The sequence below is a fragment of the Abramis brama genome, assembly GCF_963993115.1.
Source record: "Abramis brama genome assembly, chromosome: 7".
NCBI lineage: Eukaryota > Metazoa > Chordata > Actinopteri > Cypriniformes > Leuciscidae > Abramis > Abramis brama.
In genome coordinates, this window is record NC_139969.1 from 12,093,085 (window position 1) to 12,115,690 (window position 22,606).

Below are 22,606 nucleotides of genomic sequence, written 5' to 3' on the forward strand. Positions count from 1 at the left end.
TCAATAAGTCCTTCTTTGGTCAGTTTATACAATTGATGTATATAATTTTTTCCTGAATTTTTTACAATTTTAAAATAGGGCATTTTACAGTATTTCGGATGTGCAATACAACATCATTGTGACTTGCATATAATGCATTGCTATTGTTCGATGGATGCATCAGTGCATTTTTACACCCCTAGTCTAAACTGAAGTTTAGGTATAAAAACGTTTGAGTCCCATGGCGTCTGCGTGTATGATGCATTTGCATTATGCAGAGGTGCATTTAGAGAAGAAGGAAAAGAGATGCCAAAGCTTCAGGTGAGAAATTAAAAATATTAGCTTTTATTACAGCGACATGAAGAACCTCAATGCGTACACTCTTTTTTGCAAGCTCATAGAAACCTGCAGTGTGTGAAGAGATGATGGGCACATAGCTTACAAAAGAACAGAGATCATTCACAAAGGATCAGCCCAAACACATGTACAGAGCCAGGGCAGAACAAAAGACAACAACTTTATAAGCAATGTTCATCTATCATCTTCTATCATATTAACAACATTCCACATCCTTCTAACACTGTTTAGTCACACAACCACCTGCTTTGATTCATTTGGTGAGCAGATACAGATAGATTTCTATCCTTAGCTGTATTTGCAAAACCAGAAAGTTTATGTTGCAGTAGTAAAATTTGGAGCTTATGATTTATTAATGGTTATTAATATCGCCATTATCAGCATCATCATCAAATCATGTTTTTATTGTTTCAATGGGATTTTGTGCAGCCAATTTCGCCACATTAGCATATTGCCTCCAGAGACAGTTGAATAGATTTAATTTTAGATTCAAACATTAGCATAAAAATGGATGCGATTCTGGCCTTCTGCAATTATTTTACATATTGAAATCTCAGATTAAGAGTATAAGATTCATTAACTCATCTCAGGATAGAACAAATTAATTCATCTAAATGCATAATCGCTTGTTTAAGGAAGTGTGTTTTTCTCTTTAAAATAGGGATGCAATGATACCAGTATCGGTATCGGCCCGATACCAGGCAGCGTTTGTACACTTGTGTCCAAAGAAAGAAACACGGACAACAGAGAGTAGACCTATAATGGGGATAAAAAAGAAGCCTGTCTATTAAGTAAATGTATCTTATTAGTGGCATATTAAACGAAATATAGTAACACATAGCTGTGGTGCGCGAGCTGATAAAAACGCTCAGTGGATTGAGCGCGCAGCGGCACAGATGCGCGAGCTGGTCGAGCGCGTCCCTTTTCCACAGACATCAGTGGAAAGTTTGTAGTGCAGTCAGATGTCAATGGCAAAGAAAGTAAAAAGAGGCATGATGTAGCTTATTATTTACATTGACGAGGGAGAGAGAGAGAGAGAGAGAGAGAGCACTTATATTGAATGCTTTTGATTGCCGATCGTTCACTCAGCACGTGTTATTTGGATTAAAACTAAATCGTTCATGTAAGTGAAACATGAACTGTTAATTGATTTATGTATAATGAGTGATTCCCTACATTATTACAGGGCGCGTGCAAGTCAAGAATTTCCATGAAAGCAAACATTCAAAGCGCGCGCCCCGAAAACCAGTGTCTCAACGCGCGAATACTGAATTGAATTGTCGTTCACGTCTCTTGCTTGTACTGACGAATTCAAACAAAGGACAAATAAATTACTCACTGCTCTTGACTAAATAGTCTATCTTTTGTAACTTTACAAAAAGATCCATCTATATTTAATTTATTCAGTGATGAATATGCAGGTTTTTTCACATTTGATTGATTAGGCTACTGTAGTTTTTGTTGTAGTATCAAAATTGGAATCAAGAATTGATATTTCACTGGTGTCTAAACATTTGTACCACTGACTGACCCAGTCCTCGTCACTGAGCCCTGCTGGAACAGCTCTAAATATGTGCTGTACTATTAATGAAAAATGAAATATGATAGAGCAATAGAATGAAGAGTGAAAGTAACAGAAGCTCATGCAATGCATTTTAGCAGGCTTAAGCACGAAAATAACTGAAGGATATATTTATTTGATGAACAAATTAAGCCAACTAATATGATTTATATTATTTTGGTTTCTCTACCATTACATTTAAAAATTACAAATGCAGTGAAAATACAGGTATCGGTTATACGGTATCGGCGAGTACCAAAAATGAAAGTATCGGTATCGGACTCATTCTGGAAAAAGTGGTATCGGTGCATCCCTACTTTAAAATATGCTAAATTAAAAGAAAAGTGCAACAGTAGTGACCCATTAGCAATATTGGTATGATTTACATTTTTAAATGTTTTGTTTTTGCGGTTCATGTCAACATGGTATACTTTTCAGATTTTCAACATTTATGCAAATTTTCCAGTTATATTGTACACAATCTAATGACAGATGATGATGGATTTTTCTTAAAAATGTTCTGAAGGAACTGTGGTCGTGTGTGCTTAGTTAAAGCCACTCGGATTCTGCAGACACAGAATTCTGACATATTTATTTTACTCATAATTCCATTTTAAAAGAGTTTTGAATCAAGATATTTTAGCATATTTAAATCCTTTCAGCGAAACCGACAGATTCTGAGTAGCTCTTGCGAATAGTTACAGTGTTGTGCTGAAGCGTCGAAACAATTAATGACATAAAAGAAATCAAAATTTGAAATGATGTCAGGGAATCACGATCACGATCTGAAATATGATTATCTCTCAGTACCATCCATTCCTGTATTTGTCTCATATATATTTAAATAAAACAGGTAGACTTTGACTTTACAGAACAACCTCACTAGTACAAAAATATACAGTGCAGCAAATCAGTCTCAGTAAAGTTAGCATGAGGAATTTAGTTCAGCCCAATAGATTTAATAAAACCTCTCCGTCCCTATACCACACATGTACTCGCGCCTCCCGCGAGAGCGGCATGGATCGAATGCGTTTCCACAAACAGCAGACTAAAACATGTTGAGCCTGGCTTTAATATCGAGCTCCAGCTTCTCAGTGACGCAATGATAAATACTATATACATTATACTTCATGGTATCATTTCTAAGGGGAGGACGAGAAAAAAGAGAGAGAACTGCACAGTTAATAAGGCATCTAAAGTCAAGCAGCTAAGGGCACCACTTGAGTGAAAAAACTGCAGTCACTGTCACCTGTCAATCAAAGACGAAGCTTAGGATCCATGCTACATTCCAGAGATGAGTTATTATCGCACATCAGCAGACAGCGGTGATAACGCACCACACGGCCGCTAACTCCTCTTCATACTAAATAAAAGTACATCATTACAAACATTCTAGTTTTTCTCCTGTTTTTTCAATTTTGTCTTCGTTTTTTAAATCAACACTGTACATTTTATACACTATAGTACAATAGTATATGTCGTCACGCACTACAAGTGTAAATGTAAAGACGATGCGGATGTGGTGCACGAGAACACACACGTCATGATGACGTAAATAATGTTTCGAAGTTGTTTTCGCTGCACGGAACGACGTGTCGAATGGACAGAAATAACATTTCACTTTTTATCTGGAAGTCAAACGGTTTCTTATTCAAATGCTTGCACTGTTTCAACGCCTGTTCGCAAGAGCAGTTATTTCTCAGCTAAACAGAATATAATGCTCTTATCTTATCTTGCCGTCCTGCGCTGGCCTCACACTTCTCCTTCGTCGTTGCGGGTGCCATCTTTGCTGGTGGAACGCAAACTTTTCTTTTCGCCTGAAAATTGGATTCAGCGACGTGAATCCATCGGTGCTCGACCATTGCCTCAATTATGACAAAATAAACATACTATAAACATCTTCTGTTATGGTACTGTGGCTTATAGTGGATGTAGAAGAACAGACCGATATCCCAAACATGGATGTGATAAAAAGAAACAACAACCCTCATTTTCATGAATAGTCCAACCTTTGATATGCAAAAGATCACATATGAAATGCAAACATTGAAACTGTAAAACACAAGCTGTGAATTCTCCCTAATGTATTATCGTTCCTTTTTTTGTTTAATAACCATACTTCATATCTGATTTGCCGTAGCCTTGTCAAGCGATTGCAGATCGGTCTCGGTGTGTCCCTCGGCTCGTAGGAAGCTCAGACGTGCATGGACGGAAGCCAGAGCGCTGACGAAAGGGTCGTATGCGGAAACATCCAGGGTGGGAACTGTACAGTGAAGCTGCTGATAGGGACTGTAGTGGGAGCAGTTGTTAACTCTCTCAGTCTGTACGCTCTCAGGCGGTGGAGAAGGCTTGTTATACCTGCACGTGTGTCCCCTGTGCGTGCAAACTCTGGACGGCAGAGACAATCTTCTTTTGGTGCCCCACCAGAGTTACACCCATCTTGCTTAACTCACTGAGGAAGAAGGGACAAAAAAAAAGAGAAAAACGTTAGAAGAAATCATGTAATAGCAAGTACAGTTTATTTGGTGTTTGGTTAATTAATTAAAGAACAATATATTTAAAGGCCCACTGAAGTGCCTTGGAACACACAGCTTTGTATGATGTGTTGACACGGTGGGAAATATTGAATGGCTCCTCCCCCTTTTCAAATAGCCAATAGCGTTTAGTTTACCTTACAGACTGCAAGTCCTACTTGCCAGCACCATGGAAGCGAAACCGAGGGCTGATGAATACGTTGGATTCAATAGTAGAGGTGTGAATAAATTCTAGCCATTTCATTCTTAACCAACGTACAGTTGGAAAAACGAAATAAAACTTGAGCGTTTGAGCAACCGAACACACATCTCTAACCCATATTGCTCCGTGACGTGACAACGGTCGCTTTGGCCAGGTGGTATTTATAGCATAGGGGGCGGGACACTTTAGATCCTAGAGAGTATTTGATTGGACAGAAGACGTGATGAAAGCTGAAGTCCATGGTGATGTCATAAACATCCGTGATCCATTTTAGCTTTGAATTTTTAAGTTTTGAATGCTTATGTCTCCTAAATGCGAATTTTGTCATTGTTTTGGAACACACTAGGCTAACATATTCATACTAAAAGCTAAAAAACTTAAATTTTGATTTCAGGGGGCCTTTAAAAGTAAAGGTTCTTTATTGGCATTGATGGTTCAATGAAGAACCTTTAATATCCATGGAACCTTTACATTGCGCAAAAGGTTCTTTAGAGTGGAAAAGGGTTCTTTAGATTATTTCAAAGTTCTTCATATAAAAAGAAATGGTTCTTTTAAGAACTGTTCACTGAAAGGTTCTTTGAGGAAGCAGAATTTGTTCTTCTATGGCATCACTGCGATAAACACCTTCTAGCAACTATTTTTCTCTGATGTCTCATTTCAAGTTTCTGAGTAATTGTTTTGCCCTTACTGAAAGGAGGAAAAAAAGTACAGTAATCAGAACCTATTTGATGTGCTTCAATGTGGAGCACAATTTTATAACCGAAGAAGAGATTGCTTTGTGGGCAGAGCTACCCAGCAGCACATTATACAAATACAAATCAATCGAATTTTTTGCATGACACATATTGCAGCTGAATTGACGAAGCTGCATTTTCATCATTCTAATATGCTGATTTGATATCTCATGTACAGAACCATTTCTTATTATTATAAACGTTCATATTTTTGAAACCTTTATAGTTTTTTTTCTCCAGATTTCTTTGATGAATAGAAAGTTAAAAAGGATTTATTTGATGAATAGAAAGTTAAAAAGAACAGCATTTAATTGAAATAGAAATAAAAAATAATAAAATAAAACAATAATGAAATAAATAAATAATAAAAGTCTTTCAGTCTTTCCAAAAAATAAATAAATAATCTTACACACCCCAAATAATTATAAATAATAAAATAAAATATTAAAAATAAAACTTTTGGTCTGAACACTTGCCAAGATGTGAGTGCAGATACACAAACGTACCACAAGCTGATGTACAGTATGGAGTCTAGAGAAACGTAGCCCGCGCTGGAGAAGTTGTCCTTGTACTGGCCCATACTGATGGCGTCTAGCCATTCATCCACTGTACTCACGCTGAACTCTGGGGTGGTGGGGTCTTCCCTGGAAAGGAAATTGGATTGGTATCAATTGTGGTGTGGTTCAATGCTAAAGAATTGAGTACAGAGATGGAAAACTGCTCTTGCATAATAAATCGTTGTTGGAATTGTAGGTTATAGTGTTAAGGCTTCAGCTTCAGGCTTACAGTTAACAAAAATCGAATCAAACTGTCATTTGTCTCAGAGTATAATGATAGCGTTTTTCAGGACCAAAAAAGCAAGTTGATCCAAGAACTTCCTTGCACTTCCTTGTGAGAGTCGATATCTTAAGTAATTTCATGAGAAGAGGATAAAGAGTTAAAGAGTTGCGGTTGAGGTTAAAACCCATTGTGTTCCCTTTCCGTTCTTCGTGACAGACGGGTTAGGCTCACAATGTTGAGTGACAGCAGCGTTTGAGTGAAAACCGGGGGTCAATTCAATCTCAGACCTGGGATGTATTTAACGCCCTCGTTCTTCTTTGTCCTCTTTGGACACAGAGGGATAAAATGACTGGCAGGTTGGGCTGTAATCAGAGAGACTGTGATGGGCTTGAGGAAGCGTATATCTCAAGAAGGGCTCTGACTCACTAGCTTTACGGCTGTAATGTGAACTCTGCGTCTCCGTCTCCAGCGCTCCTGATAAACCGCAGGTGGAGGGGGGAGTCTGCGCTCTGTCTCATGTCAGGTTTTACAATAGTGGTTCAGGCTATCTATACGACAACGACTTTTTACAAAGCTGCGAGATGAATGTCTGCTGTAAAAGGATCAGTGAACACTAGGTTTGGTTATATTAGACGATATGGAGTTTATCAGCTTGTTGTCTCACATTAAACGAAAGATTTGAGAGTTCATGGGGCAGACAAAGAAAAGCTGGATTGGATTTTCTCTGGATTTATTCTAACTGTTAGGGATTTGTTTTTGTGGCTTTTAAATGTTCACTTTAAAATGGACAATCCTTTGGTTTAAACTGGTGTTGTTCTTTGCGTTTCATGTTTCCACCACTTTATTTAAACAATGTTAATAAATGGTTAAACCCTGAGTTAACATAATGGGTTATCTGGATCCATCAGGTCTGATTTTACTTTTTTTGGTACACATTTTACATTAGTAAAACTCTTGGGGTAGTTTTCTCATCTTCATATTTAGTGATGAACATGTAACCTCTTTGATGGTCTACCTTCTCAGTCACTAATGTTACATTAATTTGAATATTTTTTTCTAAAGAAAATAAAAATAAAGATATATGCTCTGAAAATAAGCCTTAATATTTTACGCACTTCCCTTGCAAATGTACACTACCATTCCAAAGTTTGGGGTTGGTAAGAATTTTTATGTTTTTTAATAGTCTCTTATGCTCACCAAGACTGCATTTATTTGATCAAAAATACAGTAATATTATGAAATATTGTAACAATTTAAAATAACCATTTTATATGTTAATATGTAATTTATTCCAGTGATGCCAAAGCTGAATTTCCTTCAGAAATCATTATAATATGCTGATTTGGTGCTGAAGAAACATTTATTTTATTACTATCAATGTTGAAACCAGTTGTGCTGCTTAATAACACAATATTCAGGATTCTATGATGAATAAAAAGTTGAAAAGAACAGCATTTTTAAAAAATAGAAATCATTTGCAACATTATAAATGTATTTACTGTCTCTTTTTATACGTTTAATGCATTATTACATAAAAGTATTCATTTATTTAAAATTAAATGTAATGGTAGTAGTGTATATTATCTTATCTTCAATTTATATTGTTTAAAGGATATTCAGATATTTTTATAGGAAAACAAGATTTTACATGATTTACTGCACATAACCAAGGGTTAAAAAAGTGGCCTTAATGCAGTGTTAAGCATAGTGTGAAAAGCTGAAGCACAGGTTCATATCAGTTTCTCACCAGACTGAGCTGTTGGCAAGCTCTTTCAGACTGTTGGGGTTGCGGATGAGTTTGTCAAGAGTGTTGACAATCTGCCCAAATTTGGGCCGTTCGCTTCTAGTCTTCTCCCAGCAGTCCAACATCAGCTGGTGGAGGACCACGGGACAGTCCATCGGAGCGGGCAGCCTGTAACCCTCATCTATAGCTTTAATTACCTGAAACAGAGGCACATACATCAAAATACAACATAATGAACAAAGAACAAAACGTGAAACTGCATTCTAAGAAAAGTCCATAAAATAGGGCCCATTGTACTGTGTTAACATGAATAGATTTTCCATAATGATTTTTCACAGGTGTTTTACCCATATTTTGAATTACGCATATTGCATTGAGTTGTGTTTTAGAGTTAAAGGAAATGTACGTAAACTCAATGGAGTTTTCTGGCAGAAAATTACCAGTATGTAACCTTAAGGATACATTTCTACTGTATTTGTCCCTTAAAATAACTTTTATTATTCAGTCAAATAAAATCATATTTTTGACTCAAGTAAAATCCAGTAATATAGTTGCTACCGTATGAAGCACATATTTAGGTTACATAGTTTTTCCAGTTTCATTGCTGCTGTTGTTAATGTTGCTACAAAACCATACTAAATGACTGTAGGATCTTTTTCAAATGTAAGAAGCTTTCTGAATATTTATGTCCTTTTCTTCTTTTGATAACACTGTTAATGGCTAATACCAAGCACCTGGTATGCTATCTATCATAGTACTTTAGTGGAAAAATAAAGTTTAGTAGTTACCATGGTATATTAATGGAAGGAACATCACATTTACATTTCTATATTACTTTATCTAAATTAACTTTTTTTCTATTCCATGGCGTAAAAAATTGGAACCTTTCATTTAGTCTGGTAACATTCATTGGTACAAGACATCTCCTATATGACTATAACTCATTGCTATGGTTAAAACAGCCCCTGTTCTCTGCCACTTCATGTTCTTAAATCAAATGAGCTATTTTCTTTTAGACATGAAACATTCTTCTGTGTTTCAGAATGAGCACAGAAGATCTAAATCATTATGAGCGGTGCCCTGAAGGTCTTCAAGATTTCTCTGACATTTCCTCTGATGGTAATAAAGGGAGAAGTCAGAAACTGTTAGCATAATATAGCAGTGAGGGATGAAGTGTGTTTCACTGGCTTGTATTAAATGCAGGAGCAGCTGGACAGCTCTCGTTTACGAGGCTCCTAAAAACCATTGTCATTCGAGCGGTTTCTATACAGACATCACCGCAGGAAGATTTTACTTGCAAGGACACACTGCTCGGAGACTCTGCCCTCTCCCCCTCCCAAGAAGCTTCAATGGAAATGATATTAGTGGAGATATTAGATATTAGTGGAGCAGATTTCAATTTAAACAATACACGAGAGAACATGAGTGTTTCCAGTTTCTCAAGGACACTTACATCTTGATTAGACATCTCCCAATAAGGCCGCTCTCCATATGAGATCACCTCCCACATGACGATGCCGTAACTCCAAACGTCACTTGCTGAGGTGAACTTCCTGTATGCTATAGCCTCAGGAGCCGTCCATCGAATGGGAATTTTTCCACCCTAAAAAAAAAAAAAAGGTGTTTCTTTAAAATCAGGTGCTTTCATGTCCCGGGGGGGGGGATTTTAAATTTGTTTTGCTATATGACAGAAAATGATTTCTGTCATTTTCAAAACTTAGGATTGTCCCTCATTTGTGGCATAATTTCTACCACACTAAACAAGTTTTCTTAAAAAAAAAAAATTGTGTACTTGGTTACCAAGAGATAACAGTGTCAGAGAAGAGCTTGGGATTAAATATGACAAAACAAAAAAATAATGTTTTTTATTGTGCGTAATTATGCACAAAATGTGAATACACTACTGTTCAAAAGTTTGGGGTCATTAAGATGTTTTTTTTTTTTTTATTAAGAAATGAATACACATTAAATTTTTTATTTGAAATAAATGCTGTTCTTTTGAACTTTCTATCAAAGAATTCAAAAATAAAAAGTGTCAGTTTCCACAAAAATAATAAACAGCACAACCGTTTTAATCACTGATGCTAAAAAAATTTCTTGAGCACCAAATCAGCATATTAGAATGATTTCTGCAGGATCATGTGACACTGAAAACTGAAGTAATGTCTGCTCTTTTAAAATAGAAAACAGTTATTTTAAATTGTAATAATTCACAATATTATTGTTTTTACAGTATTTTTGAGCAAATAAATGCAGCCTTGATGAGCATAATATACCTATTTTAAAAACATATATATATAAAAAAAATAATGACCCCAAACTTTTTAACGGTAGTGTATGGCTTAATACTGTAGCAAGAAATTGTTTTAGCAAGAAAAATACTGTATTCCAAAAAATTTAATTTCCATCATCGTCATTTCAACACAATATACAAGCTGTGATGTACAGTAGCTGAAATAACATTGTGGTGTAATTTCCATGATAAAAAATGACTGAAATCTGTGCGGTTAGACGTTAATGCACTACTAAAATTAATGAGTGTGTGAAAAATGTGTTATAAGAAATTTCATTCTCTGAAAGTTAAAGAAAGACCCATAAACAAACAGCAGAATAGATACAATATTTGCCTTTCCATTTCAGCACTATGGCGGGGTCTGTATTTCCCTAAATGCCTTTTTAAATAGCTGCAGTAGTTAATCTCTACAGTCAAAGTCAAACAAAAGACAAACTGGCTGTACTCTATATAGACATACGTGACGAGAGTGCCAAAGAACGGCAGCAGGGCCCATGGGGTAAAATCATTTAAAGAGAATTTCAAAAAGCGATCTTTACAATTTTTTGTAATTATATGAAGTCACAGCAACATAAACGGCTGCTTCGCGTGGCCTGAAGGGTTTTGTCTCTTCATGATTTCAGGGCTTGAAGCACAGGGGCACAGGGCGCTGAACACTTATATTTTAAGAGTTCCTCCCTGTTGAAACACATTTTGTCTCAGGCGCGCACACACACACAAGCATCAAAAGGCAATCTTCAGGGTTGTACAAGCACCTCCCTCCCTTGTTTGCATGTGACAACAGATTCTCCTGCTGAGTCTATGCTTTGTACACCCAAGTAGACACTGAAGGCTACACACACACACACACACACCCTCACATCCCTCTCTTGCCCTTGGCCTTCATATGCATCCACAGGGGTGCTCACCAATTACCGAGCTGAGAAGGACAGAGAGCTCTAGAAGAACGAGTGTAGGCTGTCCTGTCAGAAACGGATGTAATTAATACATGCTGTGTGGACAGAGAAACTGACCCCTGAGAAAGCCAACTCACTTCTCAAACATCCCTCCTCTTTCTCTCTGTCTCATCTTAGTTCATTCACACTATCAAACACTTTTAAAGAACATAAGAGCCATCTCTTTCTCTATTCAGATCAGACATTTCAATCAATATTTCTTAACTAAGGTCTTAAGGGATTTGTCAGATTTACCGTATTCGCAAAAAAATGAGACGGCAATGAAAGCTAGCTCTGAAAAAAACCACTAAATAAATAGCAAACCAAAGCAGAATTTATACAGCACACAAGATGTTACAAAACAATAAACAACATGATTTTTTTATTTTATTTAGTTCTTCCTTTATTCCCTGTTTTTGTAGAATTGATGCTGACTCTAAAATAACCTTGACAGGGAAAGGTGTTTTACCCGTGTGGTGTACGCAGCTTCAGGGTCGTCCTCTAGCACTCTGGACAGGCCGAAGTCGGACACTTTGCACACCAGATTACTGTTCACCAGGATGTTTCGTGCCGCCAGGTCACGGTGGACGTAGCTCATGTCAGACAGATACTTCATTCCTGAAGCGATACCACGCATCATCCCCACCAGCTGAATGACCGTAAACTGCCCATCGTGTTTCTGCAAGAGAAAGCGACGGCACATGTTAGTTTTTATAGATTTTACAGGTGTTGTACACTGTGAAAACAAAGGTTTGTGGTTTGAACTGGAACCTTTATTTACATGCAGAGGCAACTATAAGTTGGTTAATAATGCTTTACAATTTGTTCAAATCAGGTATCATGAACTAACAACATTTTTTTACTTTTATTATTTTACAAATCTTTATTATTATATATTATATTAATAGTGTGTATAATATATATATATATATATATATATATATATATATATATATATATATATATATATATATATATATTAATTATATATTTATTTCGCCACACTGGAATAATATACAAAAAAAAAAAAATAACAATAATTATTATTATTAAATATTATTAAAATGAATATTAATTTGGTCATAAATGTCTGAAGATTTTCTTTCTGTTAAAATTTCTACATTACATTATTCAGACTTCATGCATTTTCAAACAGTCCATTTTCACAGTTCAATTGGTTTTGCCCTGAAGTCTGATTCATTATGCAAAAGACTCTGACCTCTGGTTTTACAGCTCTTTCTGCCATAATTGCTATAATGTTGACAGGCCTTTATTAATGTAAAACCATCTGGATTTGGTGCCTCTGTTAGCTAAACAAAAGAGCTCAGACATCCATTTTGCCTCAAAAACAATCTTCGCAATAAGCAATTAGCTCAATGTCTTAATCTCCATATCTGGGAGTACACTAATCTTGTTAAAACCCCACTTTTGTACCTCTGAGCAATATCAATCAGAAACATGCGCTCGTATAGTATTTCATGCATCATAATGTGGGTAAGTTAATTACGCTGTGTTTTGTGAAATGTGGCCGCTGATTGATCATCCGGCCTGATCAACTGGTTGTTATCAATCTACTGTCAGAAGCCACACTACTTACAGGAAGAGCAGAGAGACGCAGACATAGAGACAGAGAAAAATCATTTGTTTTTCTACTAGTAAGTGATGCTGCTTAACTGATCTGTCTTCTAATTAAACACATGTAGCTGGGTGGCCGAACTATGAGCTATTAGCCATAAAACGGACCCCATAATTATATTAGCTTTTTATGTGGGCTAAGGGGGTATTTATGGGATTCATTATGTACGCTGCAGAAAGATCGAAAGTCACAGACAGGCCCGTTTTTAGGGGTGGGGGGGTGTTAGATTTCATTTTCATTTTCTCAAAGTGTAGGCAATTAAAAAGAGTCCTGACTTAAAGGAAAACGTATCTGTGCTGTGCGTAATAAAACTTTGTGGCCTGATCCGCTGGGTGACAAAGGCGGTAATAAATTAGTGAGGATTGCAGAGGAGACATTATGGCAGCTTGGTGGAGCGAGCGTAACCTTATTATAAATCTACCGAGTTCATTTACTCACTTCCTGTCTCTGTACGAGACACAATCGCAACACGTTCACTCAAATACACGCTCAAGTGATATTATCGTTTACTAAAACAAAGACGGGTAACGCTTTATTTCGATAGTCCACTTTAGACATTCTACTGACTATATACTGTACAGTAAGTAACTTTCCAACTACAAGACAACTGCCAGTAATTAAAGTATTAGTAGACTGTCTGCTTAATATCTGCTAACACTTTATTTTGATGGCCTTCCAACAGACATTCTACTGACTATAAGTAACTTTAAAACTACATGTCAATTATTCTGCTAACCCGGACCCTAACCTAACAGTCTACTAATATTCTAATGAGAGTTAGTTGTCATGTAGTTGTAAAGTTACTTATAGTTAGTAGAATGTCTAAAGTGAACTATCGAAATAAAGTGTAACTCAAAGGCAAAAACTATATTTGTGAGCAGAAAAATGTAAAAATATTTAATGCAAATAAATAAAAAAACGAAACTTTGAATGAAAAATAAGCTGAAATAAAACTGCAAAAATAAATAGCAATATAGTGCGTGATGCAGTTTAATTCAACCATTACTCTGAAAAATGCAAATGGTACCATGCAAAATATATTTTAGATGGGAATATTCTGTTGAGTCTAAACAGAAAATATTGAACTAAAAATAAGTACATAAAAACGCAACCGAATTTTCTATGAAATGAAAACTAAACTGAAACAAACTATAATAACCTTGGAACGTTACAACAGACAGGATGCGAGAGCCCTAATGGACAGTATGCAACTGAATCTGTGCTGCCTGAACCAGGCATCCATTCCATGCTTAATTTCCCTCCAGTAATAGACTTTCAGGGAGGTATCCGTGGCTTATACCCTTGAGCGATGCTCGTTTATTGGTTGTAGGTAATTAAATGTAAGGCAGCATCTTAAATGGCATGTGAATATCGGTGTGGACTTGTGCCATGGGCGTTTTGCCTTCCTCACCTTCAGGAAAGTATCCAACGATCCATTCTCCATGTACTCTGTAATAATCATCACGGGCTTGCCTGTAGACATAAAGAAAAAAAAAGAAGACAAAAATACAAGATTTACCATCAGCCTAGATGGAAGGAAAAAAACATAAAATGTCCTAACAGATTGATGATTCTACAAAAATCCACACAGAAATAAATCATGGTAATGGTGTCATTAATCCTTTATAGCTAAGATGCTGAAACACAGGAATGAAGGAGAGAAGAGAGGAGGCGAAACCCTGGCCACACTCTCAGCCTCTGTCCCGGGCAGCCCCATTATTCAGCATGACAGACCTTCATCAGAGCCTTCCACCATCAAAGACAGCAGTTAATTAACCCTGGATAATCCACTGAGAACCAATTAGAGAGCTTTGTTGCCATGATGGGCGGGCAGGACAGTCAATGAGAGCCGATGGGAGGGCACAGCACCTGTTGTGGTGGGTATGAGCAGTGATGGATCGGTGGTAGGTACAGTAGCAAGAGGAAGATCTCCAGTAATTTTGACAGTTTAACGCTTAACAATGCACAAAGTTTGTTTTACAAATGACTGAGGCAAAGCTCCAGACACCGAACTAAGAAAACAACATTAGTCAGTCAACTGAACACACCACAACCGCAAGTATTAATCTATTAATTGACCTGAGAAACAACCTCTCAAATGTGACATTGTAATCATAACATACTGTACATGTGTAAGTTCAAAACCTAATGAGCTGCTTACAGCATTTTAAGGCATTATAATTGTACTTCTGTCACAAAGGATCCAAAAGAAAATGCTGCTTATTCCAAAGTAGCTCATGTTAGCCAAAACCTAAAACAGCATCCAACTGGCCAACTAGTCTAAAAAGTGGATGTGGACATGTATTTTATTACTTCCATCACTATTTCAATCAATATTTGTTTCTATCTATTGTTGGTGCTTCTCATTAGAGATCAACATGATAGCTTAGCTTTGCTAATATCAAACTGTACAGTGCTGTGTTCTGTAAGTAAAGACACCTTCTGTAATGATTTCCACTGATGGCAAGTTTGTTGAGAACCCAAGTGCAACTTTAATTCCAAAACATGATCAAACATAAAGCAAAGGCATGACGAGGCATGGAACTCAAAACATGAACTTACACGACACAATAGTGGTTACAGGAAACATTCAATACTAGACAAAGACACATGGCAAACATGAGGGCTTAAATACACAGACTAAGTACTAGACAAGGGACACCTGTGACCAATTATCAGACGATTAACCAATGCCAAGACACATGGCAGGATCACATGACAAACAGGGAATCACATGACAAGACACAGAAACATGACAATGACAGGAACAAGAAACAAATCCCAAAACGTGACATAGCCTCCCCTCTATGGGCAGCTCCCGACACCCAACAAAACCAAAAAACAATAGGTGTGTTCGACATCGGCTGGATGTAACCGATCGGTGAGAGTCGCCGCGTGCAGGAGCTGCAAACGGAGACGTGAAGTCGGACGCGTTCTGCTTCCCGTAGTGAGCGCTCACGTGGTGTTTGCATAGCCTACTTTACCATAGCTGAAGTAAAATAAATGCAATATTTGTCAAACACACACGTTTCAGATACGATTCCATTTAATACTTTATGTAGGCTATTACAACAGCGTCTGTTTGTAAAAGAATAAAGTTCAACATAAGCCTATACTATTTAAATACCAATTTAGTGGGGTCTATGTTTTTTAATCAGTTTTATTTTCATAAACATGACAATATAACATTGCGACTACAAGAAATGAGATTTTACCGTTATAAAAAAAAAAAAAAACAGATTTGTGAGCACTAGTGGAGCTGAAGTTTTCTTGAATTTTCTCGGGACGAGACTCTGGCGTGGTGGCCATCTCGGGCAAAAGGCTTGTGGGCTGGAGCCGATGTGTGTGCTGCTCACACACACAAAATAGCTGTGGCCACTATCATAAGAGCTGTATCATCCAGAGCTGACTCAGGCACAGCGGCCATCTTGTCCGAAGACACAGGCATGGCTGACCTGGCGTGAACAGTCTCTGGCTCGGCAGGCTTGACGTGAACAGGCAGGCATTACGTGAACGGTCTCTGGCGCGGTAGGCTTGACGTGAACGGTCTCTGGCTCGGCAGGCTTGACGTGAACGGCCTCTGGCACGGCAGGCTTGACGTGAACGGCCTCTGGCACGGCAGGCTTGACGTGAAGCTCATGCTGAAGGGATACTGTGGGCTTGCGGGGCTCCTCATCCGCAAAGCCCACAGTAAATGACGAGCCCCTCAAAAAAAAGAGCAAAGTCCATATACTGCATCAGAGTGCAGTGAGTGGTATTGGCAGGCATGAGGCAGTAAATCGATTCATCAAGTCCATGGCGAAACATGTCTTTCAAGACCTCATCACCAAAATCTACCCCATGGCAAAGCCCACAAAACTCCTCCACGTATTCTTCAATTGGACGGTTATCTTGGCTGAGGCGGAAGAGACGAATTGCTGGGTCCATGTTGGTCTAGTATTCTGTAACGAATACCACTGGAGGCAAGCTGGTTGAGAACCCAAGTGCAACTTTAATTCCAAAACATGATCGAACATAAAGCAAAGGCATAACGATGCATGGAACTCTGAACATGAACATGAACATGAACATGAACATGAACATGAACATGAACATGAACATGAACATGAACATGAACATGAACATGAACATGAACATGAACATGAACATGAACATGAACACAACAGTGGTACAGGAAACATTCAATACTAGACAAAGACACATGGCAAACATGAGGGCTTAAATACACAGACTAATTACTAGACAAGGGACACCTGTGACCAATTATCAGACGATTAACCAATGACAAGACACATGGCAGGATCACATGACAAACAGGGAATCACATGACAAGACACAGAAACATGACAATGACAGGAACAAGAATCGTGACACCTACCTATTGTACCTTTTACCTTTTTCAAATACTTTTTGTTTCAAATCAAAGTTTGTAATGTTGTCATTCACCTCATTGCTAGTTGGTTTGGTTCATGGATTATAATCCTTTAACAAAGACATTTGAAAAATCCCTATGGGAAAAAATTAATGGGAAAAATGTTTTCATAAATATGACCACTGAAAAAGTGGGTTGGCACTGTTACATATAACATATATACACTTACACTATATGTTAAACCGACCAATCAGATAAATCTGTGGGTGGTATAAGGATATTTACATTCAGACTAGCATATTCAGAAGACAAATGCATCTTCTGTTCAATTCCTTTAAGCGGTTTGAACACAAGAAGACATCCTACATGAATGATCACTTACAAGGTAGCTGCTTCTGTAGATATCAAGGCAAAAATGAGTCAAACAGAGTCTTACAAACACACTCCCACTTATAGGCATAAGTTATACTTCTGCTGCTACCAATCTACCGCAGGGCATCATCTGCAACCTGATATCTGAAATAAAGCGACAGAGTGAAATAAACAGAAAAATGTTCCAGCGCCTTGTCGAGTCCCGGTTAACAAGCTCTGTCATATCCCTCTCAATCCTCTGACCTAAATATATCACTCACAGGTCACAGAGAGTTCAACAGTTTAGCGACCCTTGTTTCATTTCAGAAACGTCCATGTACAGATTTGACGGAACGAATCAAAACGTGACCGCTGGGGTAATATGACCGTGTCAAATGTGCCTGTTGATTAGTCGGTGCGTATGATTCTGGTGGTGTACACCATGCTTGTCTTTGTAAAAGGGGCATATCAAGGATCTGTATGAACCTACGCCAAGCGTAAGTAGGTCTCCTCAGAGGAGGCTTATACATATACAGACACTGAATGCTAAGTGGGCATCCAGTGCTTCAGATAGCAGGAAATAGGTTATCATGTTAGCACCCAGATGAGATAAATGTGTTAATGATAAACATTCACTTAAGCAAATAAAATGCATTATTGGATTAAATTTCATACATTACACAAAATTAAAATCAGTTTACCAACATTTTCAGAAACAGGTTTAAATTATTTTTATTGGTCGGATTTTTATGAGTCAAGCTTTTGCTCTTTTCTAATGTAAGGACCTTTTTGTTTTGATGATTTTAAAATTTTAAGGTAAAAAATAAAAATAATAATATTATAATAATATATTATTATAATAATAATAATAATAATAATATTATATTTTATATATATATATATATATATATATATATATATATATATATATATATATATATATATGCACATCAAAATGTGAAATAACTTCCTCAGAGAGAATTCAAGCATTATTTTTTTTCTTCGTTTTCCTTACTTAACAATTTATAGATAAGGCAGATACAAATTATATGCGGTAACAATTCATCCCAGTCCAGAATATTATCCTATTGATTAGTACATTTTACTGAAAATGACATTGTTGACTGAAATCTTCAGTTTTTTTCCGGTCTATAAGCAACGAAGGAGGGCGGAGCTTAGCAAATGGTCTTAGTTTTTTCCCCTGTGGTGAAAATCAAGTTTTGAATGTTGTTTAAATGTCTATGAGGTGTTTTTAATATGCTTTAAGACAAACCATGTGCAAATTCATAAGTCAACACCAAAGACAGTCTCAAAAACGCGGTTTGAAATCGCTGGTGTTTCTGATGTCACAACCTTGTAACCAATCACGTCAACGTGTGATCGTCAACAAGTGGATCTTTGAACTGGAGGCGGAGCTAATTTGCATATTCATAGAACCACGTATACTAAATGAGGCAAGGTTTTAGAGTTACATTCAAGCTATTTTATGATTTAGCATGACAAATATTTTTTTTTAAAAAAAGTCCAGTTACTACTCCAAAAAAAGAAAAGAAAAAAATTTGTGTACACAGAATGTGTGTCAGTGTATCAGTGTTTAAGTGCTCAGTTGTGGACTGTTGTTCCTGCCTCTCTCAGGGACGTGTAAACACTAGCCGTGTCAGTGCTGATAAATGACTTATATTCCCGACAACTCCACTCTGGAATACAGAGATATGTGCTCTAGTCATATACAGTATACAGTATATGCCTCTATGAGTTTGTGAAAAACAGGTTTGATCACCCCCCTCTGAGCATCACCATGGCAACTGGCTGGTTATACATCACCTAAAATTAAATCACTATCTCACTGAGATAAATGCCTTCCTCGACACCCCCAAACCCAACCCCTCATGTCTCATCCGAAAAAGGGAAAAAAAAATTTGCAATTGCTTTTACTTTTCAGAGGCAGACTAATGTAGCTGTCAGCCGCAGAAAGAGAAAGAGAGGGAACGGACCACGGCACACTGTGTTCTGGGAATGGCACGGCGACGGGTGGCAATCTGATGTCACTGTGTGTGTGTGACTGCTTTATCAGAAAGACAGTTGAAGCGGCAACTGGCATTGATCCTGAAAGAGCGGGTGGCCGAGGCAGTGGATCCGATCAGAGAAGCTTACGGGGCCTCCCGGGGCCCTGACCTCAGCGTAACAGCCTACAGCCGAGCCCAGAGACAGAAAACACGAGATGAACGTGCAGTTAAACACTGCGAGGGCAGATGTGAGGATTTAACGGGATCACGTACGTGCCTTTAACAAATATCAAATCTCTAATGCGGGTGTCCTTCAGATCGGAATTGGTTTCAAAAGCTGGAATTTACCAAGGAAATTAATTTCATACTCAACGCTTGACTAAAGTCTGGCAAATCTTTTTGAAAGGTCATCTAGTGTTGATTTTGTACGTGGGTTTAAGTGCTAAAACAACCGTCAGCCGTGATTACAGCAGGCGTTTAACTAATAAAACACTCCTTGTTATGAGCTCTTCGGAAAACAGCTCTGAAAGATCTGCTCTTGACATTAATCTCTGGCAACCTTGAGGGGATTTTTTTTTAATTTCCCCTCTAATTCATGCGTTATCAAGAGTTAATCTGGACATCTGATGTGGCATATTTTCCTGATGAGTTACAAAAAGGTTATGGCACAAGCACACACAAGCATCTCCATCCGGTGCAGAATGTGTGCTCGCTATCACAAAAGCGCACAATAGAGCTCATTGAGAGCTTCCTACATTAGCATCACATGTCTTATGAACAGAGGGCAGGCATATCTCTGTGATTTCACCCTCAAGACCCGTTCTTCTCTTTCTGCTTTGTTTCTACAAAGAGAAGAATATGTTTAACCTTCGTGAACCCTGCATGGCTGGAATAGCAGCCATCTACAATGAGCTCTGTGTGTGTTAGTTAGAGTTTCAACACAGGGTTAGGTTATAGATTTACATACTGTGAAGATCAAAAAACCCTGAGGGTGACACTAAATACAGTTAAGGCAGGTCTACAAATGAATCTTCAGAAGACAATGTTCTGTGTTAATACAAAGGAATTTTCTCGATTTCTTTTTCATAAGCGTTTCCCCGTATTTTGAATTACGCATTGCATTGTTTTCTGTTGCGTTTTAGAATTAAAGGGATAGTTCACCCAAAAATGAAAATTCTGTCATCATTTACTCACCCTTAAGTTGTTCCAAACCTGTGTAAAGGTATATGTTCTGCTGTACACACATGAAGATATTTGAAACCTTATTTCCAAATAAGACCACATTTCCAAATAAGAACCCCCCCGCCCCCATGACAGCCATAGTTGGAAAAAAATATTTTTTCCAAAATGTATCTTCCTTTGTGTATGTCAGAACAAAGAAATTTATACCGGCTTGGAACACCTTAAGGGTGAATAAATGATAAAAGAATTTTAATTTTTGGGTGAACTATCCCTTTAATCCTTTTCTATTACTTTTTTTTTCTTACAGTGATATTATGATGCCATTATGGTGCAATAATGTGTTAAAAACAAACTTTGAGAAATAAAAAAAAGTTATGAAAAGTTTCACTACAGAAATAAGCAAAAACACTCAAAAGTGACAATTAAGACTTTTACATTGTAACATGAATTCTATTTCAAATAACAGAATCTTCTGAACTCTCTTAAGAATCCTAAAAAAAAAAAAATCACAATTTCCACAAAAAACTGTTTTCAATATTGATAACAATAGGGTATGTTAAGCACAATGATTTGTGAAGGATCATTTGAAATTTGACAAAATTATATTTTAAAGTATATTAAAATAGTAAACAGTACTTTTAATATCTAGGACAGAGATTTTAAAAACATATCCACTTAGATAAAGCTGTCACAGCACGCTGCTGTCAAAGGCATTTTGCACAGAATCTCTTGAACTCTATACATACTTACTGGGGAAAATTGCCGGATAAATCTATTCCCAGGGGAGTCCCTCTGACCTACATGTTTGTATTGCAGGTTCCGTAAAAAATAAATAAATAAATGAATACCTGCAACAAACTCAAGTAATCAATATCACATAACACCTCATCTGTGTAATGCAATGCCCCTGTGATTTAGCTCTAACCAGGACTGTAGGATGATCATTAAAGGAAACAGACCTTTGTAGCAGGTGATTTGACATCTAGAGTGTTTGTGTGTGTGTAGGCGATAAAAAATTGATCAGATACGAGGCGGATTGGGTAATTGCGAATGGGGAGAGAGGCACACCAGCTTGAACACTTATGTATAAACATATGTTTGTGTGTAGAGCGGCACACAAGAGGTTTTACATGTGGCCTGCAGTCGTCCCATCAGGACCCCAGCAGTGACACCCCTTAACAAGCTCAAATCAGGCAAGCAGATTGGGCTATTCTCAATGCTGGCTCACCCACAAGGCGCAAACCCCTTTTGCAAATAGAGTATTGATTTTACACCCCCATTAAAGCGGTTTTATTTAGTTCGACAGCGGTTACTGTGGGAACAGCAGAACTCATATCTCCATATATTCCTGGCTTTGATCTACAAGGTACTAACTTATAGGATTAAAGAGATATTGACCAGGTTGATACCCCGACGGCCCACTTTGTGTCCTCCCGCTACGATTATGAACAAAAGAACAAAAGACGCTGTTCTTCAACTTTACAATCTTATCGATTTTCCAAATGGTGTTTTAACTAAATGACACATGATGTACTTAGCACTGAGTTTCTTTACAAGTCCTTTCCAAGAACAGCACAGAGACACGGAGGTACATCGCAGCCCTTAATCTACCACAAGAGTCAACGCAATTTAACACAAGAGTCTCCGCAAGACTTTAAACTCTCATTGTCCCCTAAACAAAAGAGCGGCGGTTTTAATGAATGCTTTCTCGAAATAGCAGCCACTTCGTTAGGAGGAAAATCCTTTGCGGTGGAAAGAGTGCGATGAGAGGAGATGATAGCCTCCTCCAAATTGAATGCTTCCAGATTAGGCGATTGTTGCCACATAAAGGAGGAAATGAGAAATACGGAAAGATCATAACTTTTCTGACAAATGACGAGATAGCAATTAAAAGGGCTATTTCCAAAGATTTCTTTTAGTCGCACCATACCCACCATCTA

General features: G+C 37.5%; 1 protein-coding gene across 2 annotated transcripts in view; it reads right to left on the reverse strand.

Moving 5' to 3' along the window:
• Nucleotides 1-295: 295 nt before the first annotated feature.
• Nucleotides 296-22,606, reverse strand: part of epha4b (eph receptor A4b) — a 127,216-nt gene continuing 104,905 nt past the window's right edge. For both annotated transcript variants that reach the window (XM_084119060.1, XM_084119059.1), the window contains 6 exons: nt 14,167-14,228; nt 11,589-11,798; nt 9,345-9,494; nt 7,895-8,088; nt 5,874-6,011; nt 296-4,349 (listed from right to left, as the gene is read on the reverse strand). In XM_084119060.1, the coding sequence (XP_083975186.1) occupies nt 4,250-4,349; nt 5,874-6,011; nt 7,895-8,088; nt 9,345-9,494; nt 11,589-11,798; nt 14,167-14,228 (854 nt within the window). In that variant the 3' untranslated portion in view covers nt 296-4,249. The remainder of the gene's footprint in view (nt 4,350-5,873; nt 6,012-7,894; nt 8,089-9,344; nt 9,495-11,588; nt 11,799-14,166; nt 14,229-22,606) is intronic.